The following is a 21,449-nucleotide window of genomic DNA, read 5'->3' as shown; positions in this document are numbered from 1 at the left end:
GTATTTTCAAGAGGGTTTGCAGTGGCTCTAGTTTGTTAAAAAAATAATAAATAAAGGCGCAGCATGATTAGAGCATGTTTTGTAGGACATATCTCAGGGGTACCTATTGTGCTGTTATCATGACAAAAAATATTTATTTTTCTATTTAATTCACACTGTGTTTATCACATTGAAGAATAAGTTTTCTTTTGGTGAATTTTAGAATGTAGCATGTATAAGACATTGTACTAAGTACTAGTAGGGTGGTGATCAGACACCAGTTTGATCTTAAGGGACACACTTGAGATGACAGAAGTATGTCAGAATGGGTAAGGGTTCTAAACATTGGCTTCAGGTCATGGGTAGGATGTTGGCCTGGATATCCTTATCTGATGTCAGGATGGTCAAAGACCACCTGAGGCCAGGGAAGCCCCGTGAGCTATGTGAAGTTGTGGATGACAGACAGGCTAAAAAGTCTTTCAGTTTTCCTCCCACATCTGACACAGCATAAGCTGCTGTGCTTATGAATGGTGTGTGTGTGTGTGTGTGTGTGTGTGTGTGTGTGTGTATGTATGGTGTGTGTGCATTTGTGTGTGTGTATGGTATGCATGTGTATATGGTGTGTGTGTGGTGTATGTTTGTGTGTGTGTGTATGGTGTGTGTGTATGTTTGTGTGTGTGTGTGTATAGTGTATGTGTATGTGTGTGTATGTGTGTATGGTGTGTGTGTGTATATGGTGTGTGTATGTGTATGGTGTGTGTATATGTATGTGTGTAAATAAGGGTGTGAATGAGTGCATGTGCGTGTGTATGTGTGATGTTGCCTTAGTTTGGGCAGCAGAAGTACCACACAGACAGTGAAGACACAAGACGCCCTGAAGTTGCAGAAATCTTCAGAAGGCAGTGGGCTCTTGTGGGTCACAGTTGACCATCCGACTAAGATTCTTCTTACCTCACGCTCAGGAAAAGCCAGCCTCACCAGACCAAAGTCTTTAATGTTATATAACAAACATTCACGAGGAAAGAACTCTTGAGTAATTCTGACTCTTGAGTAGGTTCCTCGAGAAAGCCTGCCAGCTGGGCATAGGGAGGAGATCGGCTTTCAGTAGGAAGAGGCAGAGGGAAGCAGGGAAGGACACCCCAGAGGCAGAGGGAACACATGAGAACAAGGAGCTTGGCAAGTGCTGCTGATATATTGAAGGTTGATGGTATCAGGCTGCATAGTCACATCTGGAAGCCCCTCAACACTATGCTTGTGAAGACTTGTCACAATTCTATGTGTGGGTCACTTAAGCTCAAGAAGAATATAGGGGAAATAGCATGAAGTCTTAACTGGGAAGGAAAGGGTTGAAAACAAGCGTTCTTTGGGAAACCGATGGTCATAGTCAGGTTTTCTATTCCTGCACAAACATCATGACCAAGAAGCATGTTGGGGAGGAAAGGGTTTATTCAACTTTCACTTCCATATCGCTGTTCATAACCAAAGGAAGTCAGGACTGGAACTCAAACAGGGTAGGAACTTGGAGGCAGGAACTGATGCAGAGGCCATGGAGGGATGTTACTTACTGGCTTGCTTCCCCTGGCTTGTTCAGCTTGCTTTCTTATAGAACCCAGGTCCACCAGCCTAGGGATGGTACCACCCACAATGCACTGGGCCATCCCACCCTTGATCACTAGTTGAGTAAATGCCTTACATGTAGCTGCATCTCATGGAGGCATTTCCTCAAGGGAGGCTCCTTTCTCTGGGATAACTCCAGCCGGTGTCAAGGTGACACAAAACCAGCCAGCACATCATTTAAACTCATGACTTCTGGACACCCCACTTCCGCCCCCACTCTGAAAGAGGACTTGCTCCTATTGTCAAGGCCACAGTCCCGGTCTGAGTGACCAAAGGCAGAAATAAAAAGACTGTTAAGTAAAATAACTATAGGGGAGAGAGGTTTTGCATTGAGTCTGATTGACTTGAAGGATATTCCTCAGGTGCATATTACAAGTGAGGTAAAAGTATATGAAGAGTTGGGAAGGGCCTGGAATGGCTGCTGAAGGGGGTGGTGTCATTCTAGTATGCCTTGTCGAATAATGGGTGCTTAGGGTTTGTAAAATCTTGCAGTAGGCTTACTGCCACCACAGCATGTCACATTGGCTTCAGGTACCACCAGTAGACAAACTGCATTGTTTGACAACCAGAGCTGGTTTGAAGGTGGGGCTACCAAGAATGCTATTCTTTCTCTTTATGAAAATACCAAGTATGGCTGCTTTGAATATTGAAACTTTCTTGTATTGTAGGTGTTATCATGACGTGATAATGAGTCAGGGCGACCCTTGAACATCATATCAAGATGTCATTGGGGCCAGGAAGAGCCTGGCCTTTTGACAACATAGGGTCACTCATGGGCATCTCTAATATGTTCCAGTGACTGAAAATAAATAATGCAGAAAGTTGGCAGCATGTGTATGTGTGTGTATATGTGTGTATATGTGTGAGTATATGTGTGTGTATGTGTGTATGTGTGTGTGTGTATTCATGTGGAGGCCAAAGAAAAACTTTCAGGGATCAGTTTTCTCCTGCTATATAAATCCCAGGGCCTGAACTCTAGTCATCAAGCAAGTGGATTTACTTGCTGAGCCCCTCACTAGCCTGGCTTTTATTATATTGAAGCATCATCTATGATCATCTATTGACTTGCTGCTAAGAGAATCTCCATCTCTTATACCTCACATCTCTCCCTTGCATCTTCTTCCTTATGTATGGTTCTTACTGCTCTGCTCTTTTCTTCTTCTGTGGTACTCCAATGTTTACGCACTGTAGTGTCAGCCATTGTTGCTATGGTATAGTACCTGACTCAAACACCTTCAGAGGCTCCAGCCCTTGCTTGGCATCATGGTGGGAGGAGCATATGGCAAAGGAACGCTGCTCACATCATGGTGACCAGGAAGAGGAGGTGGGAATATGAAGTGGCCAGGGATAACGTAGTCCGTATAGGCAAAACTCCCAGGTTGCTTTCTGCAAACAGGACTGAGCTCCTGACACTTCCACGGGCTCCCAGAGACACTATCAAACTTAGAATCTTGATGGATTAACCTATTCATAAGGTCAGAGGCCTCGGGCCCAGGTTACTTTCCAAATTTCTTGCCTGAAACTATTGTTAGGACTAGGGGCCCAGCTTCAGTAATAACTCTTAAACCTGTGCTGTTCCTGCGCGAATTTGACACTGTGCCTTGACTCATGTGCAGAGTACAGCCCCTGCAGCCTTCACCATTGTTCTGTCTCTCCTGTGTCTCTTGTTTGGTGGTTTGCATCTGCTACGTTTTTTATTTCGTTTATACATTTCAAGTTTTAAGTAGTAAGACTGACTTTCACAGGGGCGGCCATGGCTCTGTGATGACACATAGATTTGTGTGCTCACCACCGGCAGGCCACAGTTCGGGTCCCACCCTTGCCAGAGCTTCCCCTACTACCTGTGTAGTCACACCTTGCTTCCATCAGTCCCTAGCAGACTCTGACCCTCCTCTCTGTCGCTTCAGTCTTTCCTGGGTTTTGTGGATCCAGTCCCCCGCTGAAGGGTGTTCTGGAAATTTCCAGTTGTTTCTACCACCCCAGTTCCTTTTCTCCTCTGTATAAACTTAAGACTCACTATGCCAATGTCTTTTTAAATCTAACCCAGCTTTTGACTGGAATTGCACCTAATCGATACATTGACCTCTTTGCTACATTGTGTCCTCCAGTGGACACATCGGACATCTTTATTGGCTTAGGCTAGGGGGCAGAATATGTTGGAGGTTGCAGGTAAGGCTTACCAAAGGAGGCTAGATCTAAGGGCCAGATCTGCTTTCATCGGAATTCCATGTTCTGTAGACCCCAAACTTGTGCATACTTGGTGGATTTTGTGTAGTTCTTTTATACTTGGAAGTATTTTAAAAGGTCTTTAACTATTTGGTTTTGAGTTGTTTATCCCCCCCCCCCATTCACTCCCACCCTCCACCCTGTTTAAGGGGTGGAGCTTGGTTTTGGTGTGCTGACCCAGTACACCATGACCTTCCTGACTCACTTTCTAGCTCTAGGTTCTTCCTGCATAGAAGGTTTGCAGCCTGTGAACAGGTGTTTTATCTCTTTCTTTCCTACTGCACTCTCCCAGCTCTCCCAGGATTGCCATTATGATCTTGAATGGATGAGAGGGGACAAGCCTAGCTTTGTTCCTGACAGCAGGAAGCTAGTTCACCACTGTGTTCATTGTTGGCCAATGAGAATGAAGCTCCCTTCCATCCTGTCTGAAGAGTTGTTAAATTGTGTTGTTTTGATGCCTTTTCTTAATCAATTGATGTGATCCCGTGATTTTTCTTTATTTTTACACTGTGTTAATATGAGTTTGTTTGATTGATTGGCAATGCATACACACATATATGTGTGTATATGTATATACACACAGATAGATAGATAGATAGATGATAGATAAATAGATAGATGATAGATAGATAGATAGGTGATAGATAGATAGATAGATAGATAGATAGATAGATAGATAGATAGATAGATAATGAACAAAGAAAGGAAAGGATATGACTGCTCTTAGGTATGGTGGAGGAGAAGGTTTATTGTAGACAAAAGGAGACATCTGGGAGAGTTCAGAGTGGACGGGACCCTGAGCTGGATCATGTGAAGAGAAAGGGGGAAGGGGAGAGGGGAGAGCCGAACCAAAAGGCCAAAGGGTAGACAAAATGGCCAGGCAGCCAAAATAGATACAGGGAAGTACGGCTGAGGAAAGGGCAGCCTAGCCCAGTACCTGGGTTGGAGATATTTAGGACAGGGAGTGGGATATGTTGGCCAGGATATGTATATATGTATGCCTGTAACAGGTAGGGTTACTGAGGGATGCTGGGAGAACCAGGGGCCAGTTCTGCTTTGATGTGTTTAAGTATGCCCTTCCATTTGACCCAGGTTTGAGATGTGGGGGGGGGGATTAAAAATTCTGCCTTCTGTTGTGTGGTCATATTTGAGTGTTTCCTGCTTTGATTCTAAAACTGTCTCTGGGAGTTTGAAAATCTAAGTTCAGGATTATGAGGTATAAACATGATTCTTACGGGGCCCATTAGGATTGTATGACTGCATTTGTCTCGTTTTGAGATCAGCATCTGCTTCACATATAACTCAACTCAGACCTCCTCCCTTCTTTTAAATTGTTCCAAGTCAGTGCCTACCTTAGCCGGTGCCCCCCTTTTCCTATAGTCTGAGGTTCTCTTTGGATTTTTCAGAGACATACTCTTCTTTTGTTGATGGTCACCATCTAACTTTTCCCAGGCTCCCTTTCTCAGATGACCCCATTCTTTTCTAGTTTGAACTGGTTATTCCAGAGGCTGCCATAGCTGTCATCTGGGACCTTCTTTTTTATCTCTGGCTTTCTGCCGGGAGTCACAAGCTTTAAAACAGGAAAAGGTGGGAGTCTGTTGGAAACTATTAGAGAGTGCAGATATTAGTAGCCAACATCTACTGAGTAATTCATAAGCACCACTCGCTGTTTTTAAAATGTTTTTTTTAAGATGAAAATGATTACTTGATTGAATCCTCACCACAGGGTATGTAGTGGTTGATATTCTTCTCCCGAGTTTTCAGGTAAGAAAATGGAGACTTGAAGAAGTCAGGTAAGTTGCCGAGGTTATCATCATAATACAGAGTGGATCTGGATCCCATTGAGGATGTTGGGACTTTAAACTCAGTGATTACCAAACAAGACAGAAACACATGAGTGTAGGAAAAGGTTGTAGGGAAGAGGGAAGGTTGATGACCAATTAAAGCCAAGAGAGGATGCTTTGGGTACCACCTCATGAAGGAAGGAGCTCCATGCTTCATTGGCAGGGGCCCTGAGACTCAACTGAGAGGTGAGAGGTAAGGATGCCAGTGCATTTATAGAGCAGAGACCTCATGACCCACAAAGGCTCTAGAATTGGGGGAAAGCACATTGGTCTCTCTTTAAGCAAATCTCAGTCATTGTTTCTCAAGAATCCAGTTTATGGCAAGACCTAGAAGCTTCTTTTGGGTTCTGTGCAAAGAAAAGGTAATTGGGGTGGAGTGGGTCTAAATCTATCTACATTATCATAATACATCCGGATTGTTGAACTTAAATTTTGCCATTTTCCTCCTCCCCTTGCTTATTCTTTTTTTTTTTTTTTTTTTTTACTTCTGACTCTTGGTGTGTGAGTGATATTCAGAAACTCCACCGTTTGTTTCTCAGTCTAGAAGCCATATAAACACTGCATCTCGCCTGCAACCAGCAAGAAGGCACGAGAGGAGAGCTAGAAAGAAGACCAGCAAGGCTGGCACGTAAGGGCTGAGGGTTACTTGACAAGGGAGTGTCAGGTGCAGGTAACTTACAGCGCAGGGTATTGGCCATCTGCAGCCCGAATAGCGTAGGGTTACTAGGTACTTTCCATCCAGTATTTACAGTCCTCCCACCCCTTAGCCTCCACCCCCTCCCACGCCAAGGCATTTGGTGCACATGCTGGGCAGTTCTCAGAGCCAGCGCTCAGCCTTGACTTCTTTCTGGCAATGGCAGAGTCCTAGGACTTAGCTCCTGTGGCCCCAACCTTCTCTAAAGTTTGCCCTCCCTCCTTGGGCCTTCCCTTTTCCTCATGATACCTCTTACCTCTCCCCTCTCATTGCTGCGAAGCAACATCCACCCCCTTGATCCCAGGCCAGAGGGCAATTGTCCCAACTGTAGGCCTGCCTTGCATTTCTTGAGTTGTGTCATTATGAAAAGACTTCCCTGGGCTTATCTCTCCAGTGGTTCTGTGCTTCCAGGAAGTAGAGCCTGTTTCATGTTTGGGCTTCACTCAAAAACTGGGCTTTGTGTCCACAGTCACTACAGATTGCCAATTCAAGTTGCTCAAAGGCCCCTGAGATGGGTGGAGACACACAGAGGCCTCAAGGTAATGCCTGGAATTCATGAGAGTGAGCCAGGTCTCTGTGGAAGCTTTGTTATAGCACAAGAAAGAGAAAGGAGCCACAAATAGCCTTGAGCTTTGGTTTTGGGCGAGTGGAGAAAGAATCGCCTCTGCCAGGAGGAGAAATGCTGGAGTGGTGAGCTAGGGCTGAAGATCGTAGAATTTGCAAATAATTGAAGGGGCCATGTTTCTCTTTGGAGGTATTTGTGACATGAAGCTCCTAGGTTTTTGTTGTTTGTTTGTTTGTTTGTTTTTTGTTTCGTTTAAGGCACACCTGTACATTCTACCAGGCTAATGGGGGATGGGGAGGTTGCTGAGATGTCTGTGACTGTGTAGAGCTGGAACGTTACAGCTTGGAGAGCATTTCTGGCTACCTTTGGTGCCTTAAGGTCATTTGCTCTCTGCCTCTGTACCTGACCTAATATCTTTATGGCTACCAGGAAAGATGCTTTAGAGGGATATACAAACAGATCCCGAGTTTCCACCAACCCAAAGGATTAGATAGAATGCCATCAGACAGTATTAGAAGCCTGCTTCTGAGAGTCCCTACTCTGCTGTCACCCACTAGTGTCCCCCCCCCCCCGCCATAGCTTTGTCTTAGTACTGCTGTTAGAAGAGGGTTTTCTTTGTCCTGCTGTTAGGAGAACATTGTGAAACTGTCGTCACTTTGGACTGTGACTTTTGGGGATGACTTTATCTGTGTTCTAGAGTCATGGCTGCTCATGTTTGGCTCCAGAAAAAAAACCCTATTCTCTTTGAGGCAGGAGCTGGTTTTGCACTTCCATCCTTAGAGAAGACAGGTACTGCGCACAGCACAGACTGTTCATTAGCTTTAGACTCTTGCCCAGGGAAGTCTGGTTCTCTTAGTAGTTATTAAATTATCCTTCCAGATCCAACATGGGTTTTAAAATCATAGTTTCTCAAAACTTAAAGTTTACTCCTAAATTTCAGGAATGTTGACACGTTGAAAAAGAGTGATTTTAAATTGCATTTGTGTTTCTAGCAGAAAACAAAACAAACACACATACACCTACCCACCCACACACACACACACACACACAACAACAACAACAACAACAACAACAACAACAACAACAACAAAACAACAGCTTAGGAATATGTCAGTGTTCTATTACTGTGAAGAGATACCATGACCCAGACAACTCTTATAAAACTGAGCATTTAGTTGGGGCTGGCTTACAGTTTCAGAGGTTTAGTCCATTATCATCATGGTGGGGGTCATGGTGGGGGGCATGGTGGGGAGCATGCAGACAGGCAATGAAGCAGTATCTGAGAGCTGATCTGGAGGCAAAGAAGCAGAGAACCAAGGCCTGGCAGTGTCTTTTGAAACTTCAACCTGACCCCACTCCCACCCCTCAGTGACAAATTTCCTCCAAGGCCACACCTCCTGACCCTTCTAATCCTTTCAGATGGTGCCATGCTCTGGTAATGATGAGCATTCAAATGTCTGAGGCTACGGGAGCCATACTCAAAGCACCACAGGATTTAAGAGAGGATATTGTGGGGGATCAGTCTTGAGATAACCTTGGGCGTCTGCTGTTTCTCCCACATTCGAGTGCTTTCTGGAAACGAGTCAGGATCGGGGATTTGCGATATGCAGAGATCATTACAAAATGGCTACAGCTAAGCAAATAAAGAAACAGAAGAACTGTATTCTCGGTTAACAAGTCTTGAGAACTTTAAGTCCCTTCAATAGGAAATCGTTTGAAAACGTTGGGAGCTAAAGAAGAGCAGCAGTAACTGTGGGGAGAGGAAGACTTAGGCACATCCATAGAGAACTGGAAGTCCAACTGCCCCGGAGTCACAAGTTCAAAAGGACATTAGACATGTAAAGAGATTGGATTTCCAACCAAAACATACAGCCGCTGTCACTGATGAACGGATTTATAAATAGTTCCCAAGACTTGAGGTTCAAGAGAAAAGACCTCGGTTACTAATGTAACATCTAAACTAATGTGTTTTTTGACGTCTTGGAATGCTGCTGTTGATGCCGCTGCTTACGGGTGAACATCGGAGCTCAGACAGGGGCATGAATGTTTTATTCTGTATGAGACGGAAGGCCATTGCAAGTATTCGTGGAGTGACATGATCTGGGTGGCAGGTGCTCTGTTGGAGGTAGGAGCGCTGTTCTGGGAGCACAGAGCCTTCCAGGATTTTGAGGTTCCTTGGAAGGGTGCCAAGACACAAGTGTAAAGAGATCAAAGCGATAGCTCAAGTCAAGGTCTAGAGGTAAGCTCCCTGGTGAAATGGAAAAATCTAAACTGGTCCCTAAGGGCCTTGTGCTATAGGGAATTTTGAGGTAGATCCAGAAGAGCAGAGACAGAAAAGAACTTTATGGAGGAAACGGCATGTCCCCTGAAAAGGTCAAGCTCGCTGCTATGTGGAGAGCTTTCTTTATGACACAGCCCCAAAAGGACAATGCAGGAGTTTGTGAAGGAATGGGGCAGGGTGAGAAGCCGAGAGTGCCCCATCTAAACATCAGAGTTACACCATTACACGAGATAACCTTTTATGGGGTAACAAAAAGGCCCGGCTTCACCCTCCTGCAGCACCAGCGAAGGGGCTGCTCACTCTGCAAGTGAGGAGTGCGCACGTACGCTTCTGCGCATGCGTTCGTGCAGCCTTGGCGTGGATATCTGGCTTTCACAGAGGTTAGACAGGACATTGATTCTATTCATGAATTTGAATTGCAATTTCGGAATTCTAAAAATGACACAGAAGACTGTGTATGGCAAAAAAGCCTCGTTCTTGAACAGCATGACTTAGGTACCATTTGGAGTGCAGAGAACATTGTGTCGGGTCTGATGGGGAAGAGTGGGTCCCCACCCCTCCTCCACAGGATATTTCAGTCTCTCTCCTGGATTCAAAGTTCCCTGTGTTCTTCTACACAAAAAGCACAGCAGCAGGTGGGAGGCTATTCCAGCTATCCTTGTGATCCAGCGTCCGCAATGAATTACTGAAACTGCTGAGACCTGTCTGCCCACAAGTCTGAGTATATGCTGGGGTAGCCTAGGGCGTGGGTAATGCGCAGGCCCCACATCCGCAGGAACCTGTGCAGTCCTTTTCAGTCTAACATCCATAAAGAAAAAGAATAAATCTGACATCGGCAGGAGGGTGAATGGAACTGGAATTGTGCTAACGGGGATAGGGTCAGATGCAGAAACACCAATAGTGTGTGGTTTCTTTCAGATGCAGAACCTAGATTTAAATATGCATGTGATGGTGGGTTAAGAAACTACAAAAAGACTTTATTAGAAGGAGGTAGAAACTTTAAGGGAAGAGGAAGGGGGGATGAATAAATGCCTGTGACCCGAAAGCAGAAAGGAGGCTCTGGGGTGTGGTGGGACCAGCAAGAGACAGGACAGGGAGGAGAAATAGGAGACGGGTGAATAAAGAACAAAATGTGTGTGGATGTGTAAGAATTAAACCTGTTAGTTTACATGCTAGCTTTAAAAACCAACAAATAGAGGGACCAGGTTTAGATCAGCTTTGAAAGAAGTTCCTGGCTGGGTTCGGGTCAACCACTGGCCCTTTTTGTCCTTCATACATGAGTGTATATTATTTTTATGAAATTTATCTGTCACTCCCCTCCTAAGCTTTTCTCTACCTTTTCCCACTCCATCTTCCTTTCAGTAGTATGTCCTTCCACACTCTAGAGATGACTGGTAATGATAGATGAATGATAGATAGATAGATGATAGATAGAAGATGGATAGATAGATAGATAGATAGATAGATAGATAGATAGATAGATAGATAGATAGATTGCCAGTTGAGTCTGATTACTGTTTCCTTTATAGCTTGGGGCCTACCCCCACTTCTGAGAAATCTGACTTCTTTCTTCTGTTATCCATGGACTACCTGTAGCTTCTCAACTACAACTGGGGCTGTGTGGGCATATAAATACACACGCACACTCCATGCATGCCAGAATGTTAACCAGATTGATCCTGAAAAGGTCTTGTGTAGCATCCACAACTGCCCTTTTGATCTCTGTTTTGCCTCAGCAAACCTCCATCCACCGCAGAAGGAAGCTTCTCAGGCACTGGTTATGCCTCCAGAGGATCTGGGTTCAATTCCCAGGATCTACATAACCACTCACAGCCCTCTGTAACTCCAGTTCCAGAGGATCTGACATGCTCTTCTGGTCTCCTTGGGCACTAGGCACATATTTGGTCTACAGATTTGCTGGCATGTCCATAAAATACCCATGCACGCAAAATAAAATAAAAAAAGACATAAATTTCTATTCCTAAAGAAGCAGCTTTTCAAATGAGAGGAGAGAGGACCAGTGATGTTGGTGTGAACCTTCCTCACAGAAGACAGTGTGATACAGATGGAAGAGGAAAGGAAGAGGTGCAACAGGGAACACGTCGATGTTCCAGTTGAGAATGTCACCCCTCCCCAGATGACAGCTGCAGCTCTGCTGCTTCATGCACTGGAACAGCAAAGGGACACAAATGGCTTTCATAATGTGTTCAAGTCAGAGCGGCCACCTGTGCTGCTACCCCTGGCTCTGTGCCGCGGTCACTTGATTTTGGTATTTCCGTTTAATGGCTCACCTCTGGCTTTCAGCCTCCTTATCCAAAGGGAAGCGCTCATGCGCCCATCTTTTCTGTGACTCCACGTCCTTTTTGGTTTCTAGATGATTCCTTTTGCAGCTTACAGTAGCCAGCTGTGTGAACCAGGGCTTTGTGTGGGAGCACACAGATGTTTGTTCACAATCACATGGTTATCAGGAAAAAACAAGACTAGTCTTCACAGTGATGTTACGATGGACGTGTGTCTCAGACAATTTGGGGGCTTGTTTTCCCCAGGGTTGCTTCCTTTCCTGTGCACCATGAGGATTGGCACAGAGGAAAACACTAAGTTGGTATTTAGGAACTTTTTCTTCCTGCTTCATTATCCTGTCACCATGGTAACAAGGATTCTTAGGGTTGTATTTTTTTTTAAACCACTATAGTTGGAAGATTGACAAATATTGTATCTTGAGTAGAAATGACTGTCTATGTGTAATACAATCTTCAACACATGAATGAATGCATCCTTTTGTCTGAAACCAAGTAAGTCTCTCTCTCTCTCTCTCTCTCTCTCTCTCTCTCTATATATATATATATATATATATATATATATATATATATATATATATATATATATATATATATATATATATATATATAAAATCTTTTTTTTTAAAGTGGAAATTAGTAATTCTTCCCCAGGTGCCTCCCAGAGAAAAGATTGGCAGGTGCCTTTTGGTGGCAGGTGCAGGAGCGCCCTCTAGTGGGAAACGAGTGCCAGGGCAAACTCGGGAGCAGGAGAGTCAAGAGAAAGGGAATGTTCACCAGCCTGCAGGAGAATGTGTTCATTTGTCAATCCGTCATGTAGAAATCACCAGGCACATACTGAGGCATGTGCAGAATAGGTAGCAAAATTAAAATAATGATTTCAATGCATCATTCTTCACGGCCCTCGCCAGAAACATCTGTAATGGGCAAAATCAGAGAGTAGGGATGTCTTCAGGCAATAAAAAAAAATTGAGGGGCTGGAGAGAGGTGGTTTAGCAGTTAAGAACACACTGACACATATTCCAGAAGGCCCTGGTTTGATTCCGGTGAGCACACGGTGGTTTACCACCCTTTGTAACTCCAGTTCCAGAGGATATAGCGCCCTCTTCTGACCTCTGAGGGTACAGGTAAGCATATGGTACATAACCAGGCAAAACACCCACACACATAAAATAAAATTTTAAAGACTTGAGTCTGAAGTGAGCGAGATGCTCCTTCTCTGAGGAGTGGTGAGGATAGGGACTTCTCAGAGAATATGAGTGCTTCTCGGGCATTAGTTACAAGCCTTCCCCTATAAACCAATATCTGAATAGGACTTCCATTGCTGTTTGGCCTATACTCAGAGAACTACGGAAGGCTTCTTGCCCTGCATCCCTAGCCAAAATGCACACTGGAGAGCGTAAGTTCATTTTTACAAGGATGGCTGTATCCCTCTTGCCTGGGGTCCTGATGCCTTTACTCTTTCTGTTTTTAGATGACTTCGAATTTAATGGCTTATACCGAATAGTTCAAAACCATGTTGTGTAAGAAGTAACCCTGTTGTACATGTATCATAAAAGCATTTGAGCTGTATCTAAATGTATTGAACCATTTAGAACTGGAGACCCCGGTCCACAGCTATGTTACTGATTATCACCCATAAGCCTCTCCTAAAGGAAGTGTGTTTCCAGGCAACATGAATCAGGCTTTGGAGTTTTTGCCTTTCAAACTTTTTGAGGGTCTAAGTCAAGCCATGGTCACCGATGGAAATAGGGACTCCTTACGTTTAGCTCAGAAATCAGTGTCTCTGGTGCTGCACAGCCCAGGAGTTTCTGTCAGGTGAACTAATCTTCTTTTCTGCATTGGATTAAATCCATTAGTTATAACCCCAGAATCACAGTGTATGTCCGTGTCCAATTAAGAAAAGAAATCTTGGAGTCATTTAACCAAGAGCAAGCCAGGATCTCTCTCCTGTCTCTAATCTGTCTGTGGTATGAGCCTGAATCTGTGCCTGCCTGAATGCTGTCTTGTAAAACTGTGTGTATGTATGTGTGTGTGTGTGTGTGTGTGTCCTTAATTAACAAAGGGCTTTTGTTCTGTATTTATTGGACAGCACGAAAGAATCATATAAAGAAGGGATGGGAGATTCCATACAGAAATCTTTAGCAGGATTTTACAAGGGCTGAAGCTTTATTTCCTCCAACTGACCCAGCTAACAAGCAGCAATGTCCCTATGTTGCTTCCATTGCTAATGCAGATGTTTATTGTATGACTTTACATTAACGCTATTTGCCATTTTCAACATCTATTATGGTAACCGACGTGCATGCGTAAATTACTCATGGGTCAGGAATATGGAAGACTACATAACAAGGTTAAAGCTATACCTTAGCTTAGGCTGTAAAACTTTGTCACATGGGGGCAGGCTGGAGAGACGGCTCAGTGGATAAGAGCACTGACTGCTCTTCCAGAGGTCCAGAGTTCAATTCCCATGAAACCACATGGTGGCTCACAACCATCTGTAATGGGATCTTCTGGTGTGTCTGAAGACAGCTACAGTGTGTACTTATATAAGTAAAATAAATAAATCTTAGGAAACCCAAGGCAGGTGAGGTTGCTTGTTTGTTGCTTTCTTAAAGGTGGGTTTAAAAGACAGGCTGAGCCCACAGTAGGATAGCAGCGACCTCAGGGTGTATCATTAACTCAGCTGTGGGTCAGCCTAACCTAACTCAGCTGTGGGTCAGCCTAACCTCCAGTCTCTTAGAATGTATGAAAGAGTTTGCAATGTTGTGTCACCCCACTTTTCTGACTAGAGCAAGGATTTTCAAAGCCCATTACCCCATCAGGAACTGTGTGAGGCTTCATATCTTCCCAGAAGCCTGATTTACCTGGTCCCCGTGGTCCTTTCTGGGCATTCTGTGGTCCTCTCTGTGACTGTTCATAGATGCTAAGCCATGCACTGTGATACAGAGGAATTAGAGGAATGCCTGTGTCCCTGGCACAAGTGTATCTTCAGGAGAATTCACACGGTGTCTTATACCTGTAGGATCCAATTCAATCATTCATTCACTCACTAATCATTCACTCACCCAGTAAATAGTCACTAAAATACACTGTGACCTCTGACCCCCTGTCTTCCTAATTTTCTGACCCTTGAGAACCCCATTTCTCTCAAGCTTCCTAGTTCTCCAATGGGCGCCATACAAAGATCATTGTACCTCCCATAAAGCCAGCTCCCAGAGCCTGAATCCACTGCAGCTAAAAGGCACAGTGGCCTATAATAGGTCTATTCAGAATCTGAGAGCAGTCAGGGATGCAAAAATGGGAGCCCAGGTGTGTGAAAGGGATCTGATTTAGTGCTCCTTGAGACCACCAGGACCTTATACTCAAGATGGGAACCTGTATAGACCATCTAATACAGAGTCCATTTGATGCCCGGGGAGAGAAGCATGGGCATGAACTGAGATTGTAGATAATGGTGTAGTGTTCTTGGCCTTGGAAATGGGGCAGGAAAAGCAGAACTCCATAGGAAGAGCTGCAGCTGACGGGCATTTTGTTTTTCTGCAAATGCTATGTTTTTTTTTTCTTCATTTTTTCTTTTGGTAACAATTAAATCCCAATTCCCTTGCAGACCAGCACAGACACCCCCAGCTTAAGGAAGACTGAGCTGAAAGGTCGGAGTGCACTGTTGGCTGATATCCAGCAAGGGACACGCCTGCGGAAAGTCACCCAGATCAATGACAGAAGTGCCCCGCAAATCGAGAGTAAGTGAGCAGCTCAGTGGAGCCTGCGGGCGGGGGGGGGGGGGTCCAGGACCGGGACACATAGAGCTTGGTCAGACTCAACACTAGCTGGTCTGCATTTGTGACCCATGCTCTCTCAAATCGCCTCAGACCTGCAGGCCAGCAGGCGAGAAATTCCGATCCTTCTTTTCTGAATGGCCACAGGTGGCAGCGTCTGCAGTATCTTTTGTTACTTTTCAATGATGAAACAATAACAAAACCCCTTTATGATAAGTATCATTTTTAAATTGTGATAAAATACATATATACGGATTTCACCATTTTTAACTGTCCCATTGAGTGTCATCAGATACATCCACAATGCCATTGAAATGTGAATGCAATATGAAAATTATACAAATAAAAACCCTCTTTTTTTGTTTGGTCAAGATTGCAAAATGGTAACATCCAGAAACATTTCATAATGCAAGGTATTATGATTTCATTTATTTCAAAATGATGACAGTTCTCAAAAATGGTCCTGTAACTAGTACAAGTGCCCGGAGAGGCCAGAGGCACCAGATCCTCTGAGACTGGTGTTAAAATAGGTTATAAGCTGCTCAATGTAGGTACTGAGAACTGAATTCAGGTCTTCTTGAAGAGCAGTGTATGCACTTAAAAGCTGAGCCAACTCTCTAGTCCCAAAGATGGACACATTAAAAAAAATGTTCAACAGTGCAACAGTGATTATATAATAATCTATTTCTGATTGGACTTGTTATCCAATCATTTAAGCTCAGTTAGCAGACTGATGCGTAATCTTGTCATACCTACCGTCTAACCACATCAAGGAGTATATGTAATATTAAGAGTAATCTGACCGCTTATCCAGCAGTGGGCACCATGCCCTAACTGCATGTGTTAGCCTTAGCTTGTGTCTTATTCTATTGCTATTACAAAACACTATGACCAAGACAAGTTATAGAAGAAAAGGTTTTTGTGGGCCTACTATTCCAGAGAGATGAGAGGCCGGGCTGGCAGAGTAGAAACATGGCAGATGGAGCTGGAAGCTGGGAGTTGAGATCTTCTAGACACTGTGAAGAAGCAGAAAGCAAACTGGCAATGGTCAAATTCTTAAACTCTCAAAGCCACCCCCACTGACATACTTTCTCCAGCAAAGCCACTCCCCTCCTAACCCTCTCCAAAGAGTGACACCACCTGGAGACCAAGTGTCTAGATACCTGAGTCCTCATTCAAACCAGGAATTCTTGTCTAAGTTGAGTGTCTTCTGGGTGTCTATGGTATATGGAAGGCAGGGTTACTGATGTCACATGCCTGGACATTCAGATATATATATATCTGAATATATATATAACTTCATATATATATGAAGTTAAAATGTCTGCGTGAGTTAAGCTTGGACTTCGTTGGGGAAGGGAGGATTCTAGTTGAGTCCTATCTAGTTGATATAGGGGTCAACTTCTATATCAAGTTGAGTTGTTTATTTGAGCCACAGATGATCAGCACTTTGATGGGACTAGACTGGGCAGGAGCCAGTCACAGTCATGAGAACACACTTAGTGAACAAAGGTAGCATTGGGCTGGAGTGGGAAGCACCCGCTGGCACGTCCTACTCATCTTCCTGCCTCTGCAGGTTCAAAAGGAACCAGCAAAGAGGGAGGAGCTGCTGGCAGCAATGCTCGTGGGGGAGGAAACACACCCCCTGCCCTGGGAGATCTCTTTGCTGGTGGATTTCCTGTGTTAAGACCTGCAGGCCAGAGGGATGTGGCAGGTAAGGAAGGGTCCAACCTGGTGGTGGCCTGGTGGTCTTTCTTCATGTCCCCCAACATACGGGTTACATGGTTCATAAGTAGTGACATAGCAGGACGCGGTGCATTTGAGAAGTTTAATCCCGGAAACTCCCAAATCACAGGCTTGTTCTCTGGGAATGGTTTGAAATCTCATCTATTTAAATTGTGCCATCATAACTGGAGAATGACTTGTTCAGCAGCGGTGTCCTGTTGGACAGAGTGCCATTCATAACGGACAAGACAATGCTGTGGCTCTACCAGCTTGGGTTGCTGGTGTTGTAACTGTAACAGTGTGTCAATTAGACACTGTGTAGCGAAGGGTGAAAATATAGGAAGGGACTGTAATGCCGCTACTAGAAATCTAAGGCGGTCTTACCTAGGCTCCTTAACATCTGCAAATAGCTGCAAATTGGAGAGGTGGCTTCCTCCCCTTATTTCCAGAGCCTCAGTCCAGCCCTCAGAGCCATATGATCTGCAAATCTGCAGCAGGCCACCTGCAAGGCCACCTTGAGCTTATCACCGTGTTGGGTATCAAGAGAGAAGTAAGACTTAAATAGTCTCTATCCTGGAAGCTTGTCAGGAGCTAACGTAGAAGTCCACCAAGTGTTACTTCCTGCTCCTTCATCCAGGTCAGTCACAGCAAGGGACAAGCCCAGCCAGGACAGGGAGTGAACGTAAGCCCTTGACAGAAGACCTGGACAGTCACACACAAAGATGACACAGGAGAGCCTGATCTGGTCACTGAGACCATTAGCAGACCATAGCATTAATTTATGCTTCAGTGAGCATTCGGTGTTTTTTTTTTTTTTTTTTTTCTTTCTTTTTTTAAATCGTTGTATTAAAAAGTACACTGCTGTTGTAAGCGATAAAAAAAAAAGTGTTCAGTTTGTTATTGCCTTAAAGGAGGACAGATCCGCTGATAGGGGCCTTGTGGGTGCTGCAGATGTACGCAGCCTCACAGTGGACCTGCATAGTCTACTAGTCCTGTGTACCACCCGATCACCTGAACTCTTTTCCTCCCATATTGCAGGGCTAACCTAGAACGTGCTTCACTTCCAGGTGGCAAGACCGGGCAGGGCCCGGGCTCCCGAGCGCCTTCTCCCCGGCTCCCCACCAAAGCCATCGGCGGCTCTCTTCCCTCTCCTGCATCCCCCAGGCTAGGCAATGCCTCAGAGACGCACGGCTCTGCACGGCCTGTCCCTCCTCGCCCCAGTGTGCCTGCCCCACCGCCTCCCACTGCGCCCCCACCCCCGCCTCCGCCTCCAGCTCCGCCCCTCCCTCCAGCCTCCTCTATCAAAGCCCCGCTGGTGTCCCCATCTGTCCCTCCGACCAAGGCGAATACATCTGCGGTACCACCCCCTATACCCTGCGCACCTCCCCTTCCGCCTCCTCCCCCGACTCCGCCCCCGCTGCCCCCAGCCTCAGCGCTCAGTGACAAGGCAGTGAGACCCCAACTAGCCCCGCTGCACCTGCCACCCATCCCACCCCCACTTCCTCTCCTCCCACCCTGTGGGTTCCTGGCTCTCCACTCAGAGCCCAACAGCCCCGCACAGGAGGTACGAGAGCCTCCAGCTCCGGCACCTCCACCGCCGCCGCCGCCGCCACCCCCACCGCCACCACCGCTCCCCATCTACGCCTCTTGCTCCCCAAGGGCCGCTGTGGCCCCACCCCTTTTGCCCTGTTCAAACAACAGCGGCAGTGAGACTCCTCCCCCGCTGCCCCCCAAGTCCCCCAGCTTCCAGACGCAGAAAGCCTTGCCCACACCTCCGGGTGCTCCTGGCGCTCAGACCATCCTGCAGAAGAAGCGTCGAGGCCCAGGTAAAGCAGCTCCTCTGAGCCCCGTGTATGCCATGGCAGGGTTCACACCCAGTCTCCATCAGACCACAAAAACCCGGCCCTTCTGTGGGACCTTACTGTTTGTTTCAAGATGGACAACACTGTAGAGGGAGGTTGGGAGCCCTATCTCAGAACCACAGACCTTACCAGAGATTCTGATCTTGATCCTCTTGCCATTGCTAGCTTCGTGTCATGGGCCAAGCACTTAGCCTCTCTGTGCTTTCTTGTCTGTCAAACAGGGTGACAGGCAGATGTTCCTCTCACAGTATATAGGATGATTGTCACTGGTCTGGATCCAGCAATGGTGAAGGCTAGAGATGTGGTGTTTATTCCGTCTGGCTCTGGACCTTCTCCCTGGGTTGGGTACAGCCAGTGTCCAGAACCGGGTTTCTGGTTTAGTTACCTGAGTGACACCAATCTGGCTTCCGGCTGAAGTGACAGCTGGAACACAGTGACATTCCACTGGAACACAGTCTGCATTCTGCAGATTCTCCAGCCAACTCAAGAAAACAGGCTTGTGCACTGAGCCAACATGAGAACAATTCCTTCACAGAGAGGATTGTGAATGAAGCATACGCTGTAAGGGAGAGAGCATTCGAGGGCTTCGTGCAGCAGAGACCAGTGCAGCCATACTCCAGTGCATGCATGCAGACATGCAGAATCGCTCAGCACATGCCCAGGAATACACACATCTGTTCACACAAGTACACTGAGATACCTGTCGCTCACACATACCAGTCCATCTCTCTCACACACACTATATATACCACATACATGCACATATATACAGGTCCATCCGTCACACACACACACATATAACACACACTATATACATATACATAAACACACTCCACACAGCAAATATACACATAAACATGTTCCCCGCACATGTACACCACATACACATGTACACACATGCTGTCAGACATAGATACATATATCACATGCACACCATACACGTTGGCACACTACATACAAATATACAGGCACAGAAAGTGTGCAGTTCCTTGGGCTCTTGCAGGTATCTTGGGATCTGTAGGAGCCTGAATTCCCTCACCTCCTGCAGCAGGCTTGTCAGGGGCCAGCACATCCCGAGTGCTTTCCTCTGGTACCCAGGAAGGGGAAAGGAGAAAGGGAGAGGAAGGAGGCTGGGGAAGGGGGGGGATAAAGGAGACTGGGGAGAGGGATGACAGGGTTTGAGAAAAGAGGCTGGGAGGGGGAGGAGGCTGTGGTTAAGGAAGGTGGCAGGCTTAGAAGCCCTGCGGGTTGGACCTTAAGGACTTGCAGGAATTTTCCTGCATACCAGACTCTGAGCCCCAAACAGCGGGCACTTACCTGGCCTTTCTCTTTATTTTTTTGAAAGTCTACAAAATTAGGGTACTCTTGTTTCAGTCTAACACATGGGGGGTGGTGAAAGAAGAGGTTGTTTGTGTTCCACCAACAGGAACTACCTGCCAGGCCAGTGTTTTCCTTCTGAGGAGCAGGGAGCCATGGTAGGTTCAGGACACTTTTAGTGAGGTGCCAGGGTGAGGGTTAGAGACATCACAGGAGGCAGCAAGCAAAAACACTGCAGAGGAAAGAGAGCCTCTCACCTCCGGAGCTAACTGGAAAAGGTGTGAGGAAGGAGGCTGGTGTGAGAGAGACCCTGGCAGGCAAGAAGGTTTCACTGAGGCTGGACAGAGAAGCAAGGTTTGTCACATAGGAAGAACTGGAGTGGGCAGTGTGCAGGACAGGAACACCCTCTGCTGCACTGGCCTGTAGGTTTTCCTTCCGGTTCCTGTCACTCTGCAGTGGGTCCCTTTCCAGGGCTGTGCCATGTGACCATGGGGCTTATTACATCCTTGATGGTATAGTGGCAGCTGAGGTTGGCACATTTCCTGTATAGTGCATTTTAACTTACGTAAGCTTCTCAACCACTCTGGGAAATGCTTGCTGCTATTACTCCCATTGTAGAGATGGGCAAACTGAGGTACCAAGAGGGTATGCAACTTGTGCCAGTTACAGAAACTGGGACTCCATCGGAAACAGGTGGACTCCAGTTATTGTCCTCTTATCCCTCATCATCGAAGGGGCTAACCACCTAACCTCTCACATGAAATTAAGATCTACTGTCCCACTTCCGTACCTCAGTAGCCGTCCTCTTCTCTGTTAAGGAACCAGTGGGGGGAAGCTAAACCCACCTCCAGCTCCACCTGCAAGGTCGCCCACCACAGAGCTTTCCAGCAAAAGCCAGCCGCTGCGGGATGGAAGCCAGCATGTGATTGGTAAGGACCCCCACTTGCAGTGCAGGCTTCCTGCCCCCCAAAGACAGGGCAAGATTTCCCTGCCCATCCGAGTGGGGCAGACAGTTGGCCAGCTTCCCCCTGCTGCCACTGTGGTATCAGTTTCTCAGTGAACAGTGAAGAGAGACACACAGACCAGCCTTCAGGATGTGTGAAATGGGGCCTTTTCCATCCACGTCGTCTGGATAGAGGTCTGAGACCCACTGTGGTCATGTGACTCAGACAGAGGAAAGGAAGGCATTCAGAACTAAAACCGTACATGCACATGTATGCACACAGCCATGGAGAGTGGTTTGGAGAGAGGGAAGACTGACTT

At 46.1% G+C, this 21,449-nt stretch overlaps 1 protein-coding gene across 3 annotated transcripts in view; it reads left to right on the top strand.

The window, feature by feature from the left end:
* The window catches only part of WIPF3 (WAS/WASL interacting protein family member 3), a 65,601-nt gene that overhangs the window by 30,072 nt on the left and 14,080 nt on the right, over positions 1 to 21,449 (top strand). For all 3 annotated transcript variants that reach the window (XM_080932236.1, XM_080932234.1, XM_080932235.1), the window contains exons 3-6: positions 15,114 to 15,246; positions 16,859 to 16,996; positions 18,075 to 18,833; positions 21,005 to 21,115. In XM_080932236.1, coding sequence (XP_080788362.1) covers positions 15,114 to 15,246; positions 16,859 to 16,996; positions 18,075 to 18,833; positions 21,005 to 21,115 — 1,141 coding nt within the window. The remainder of the gene's footprint in view (positions 1 to 15,113; positions 15,247 to 16,858; positions 16,997 to 18,074; positions 18,834 to 21,004; positions 21,116 to 21,449) is intronic.

The sequence above is a fragment of the Micromys minutus genome (genome assembly GCF_963924665.1).
Source record: "Micromys minutus genome assembly, chromosome: 18".
NCBI classification, from domain to species: domain Eukaryota; kingdom Metazoa; phylum Chordata; class Mammalia; order Rodentia; family Muridae; genus Micromys; species Micromys minutus.
Note: the sequence above shows the minus strand (reverse complement) of the source record. Positions and strands in the feature narration are given on the sequence as shown.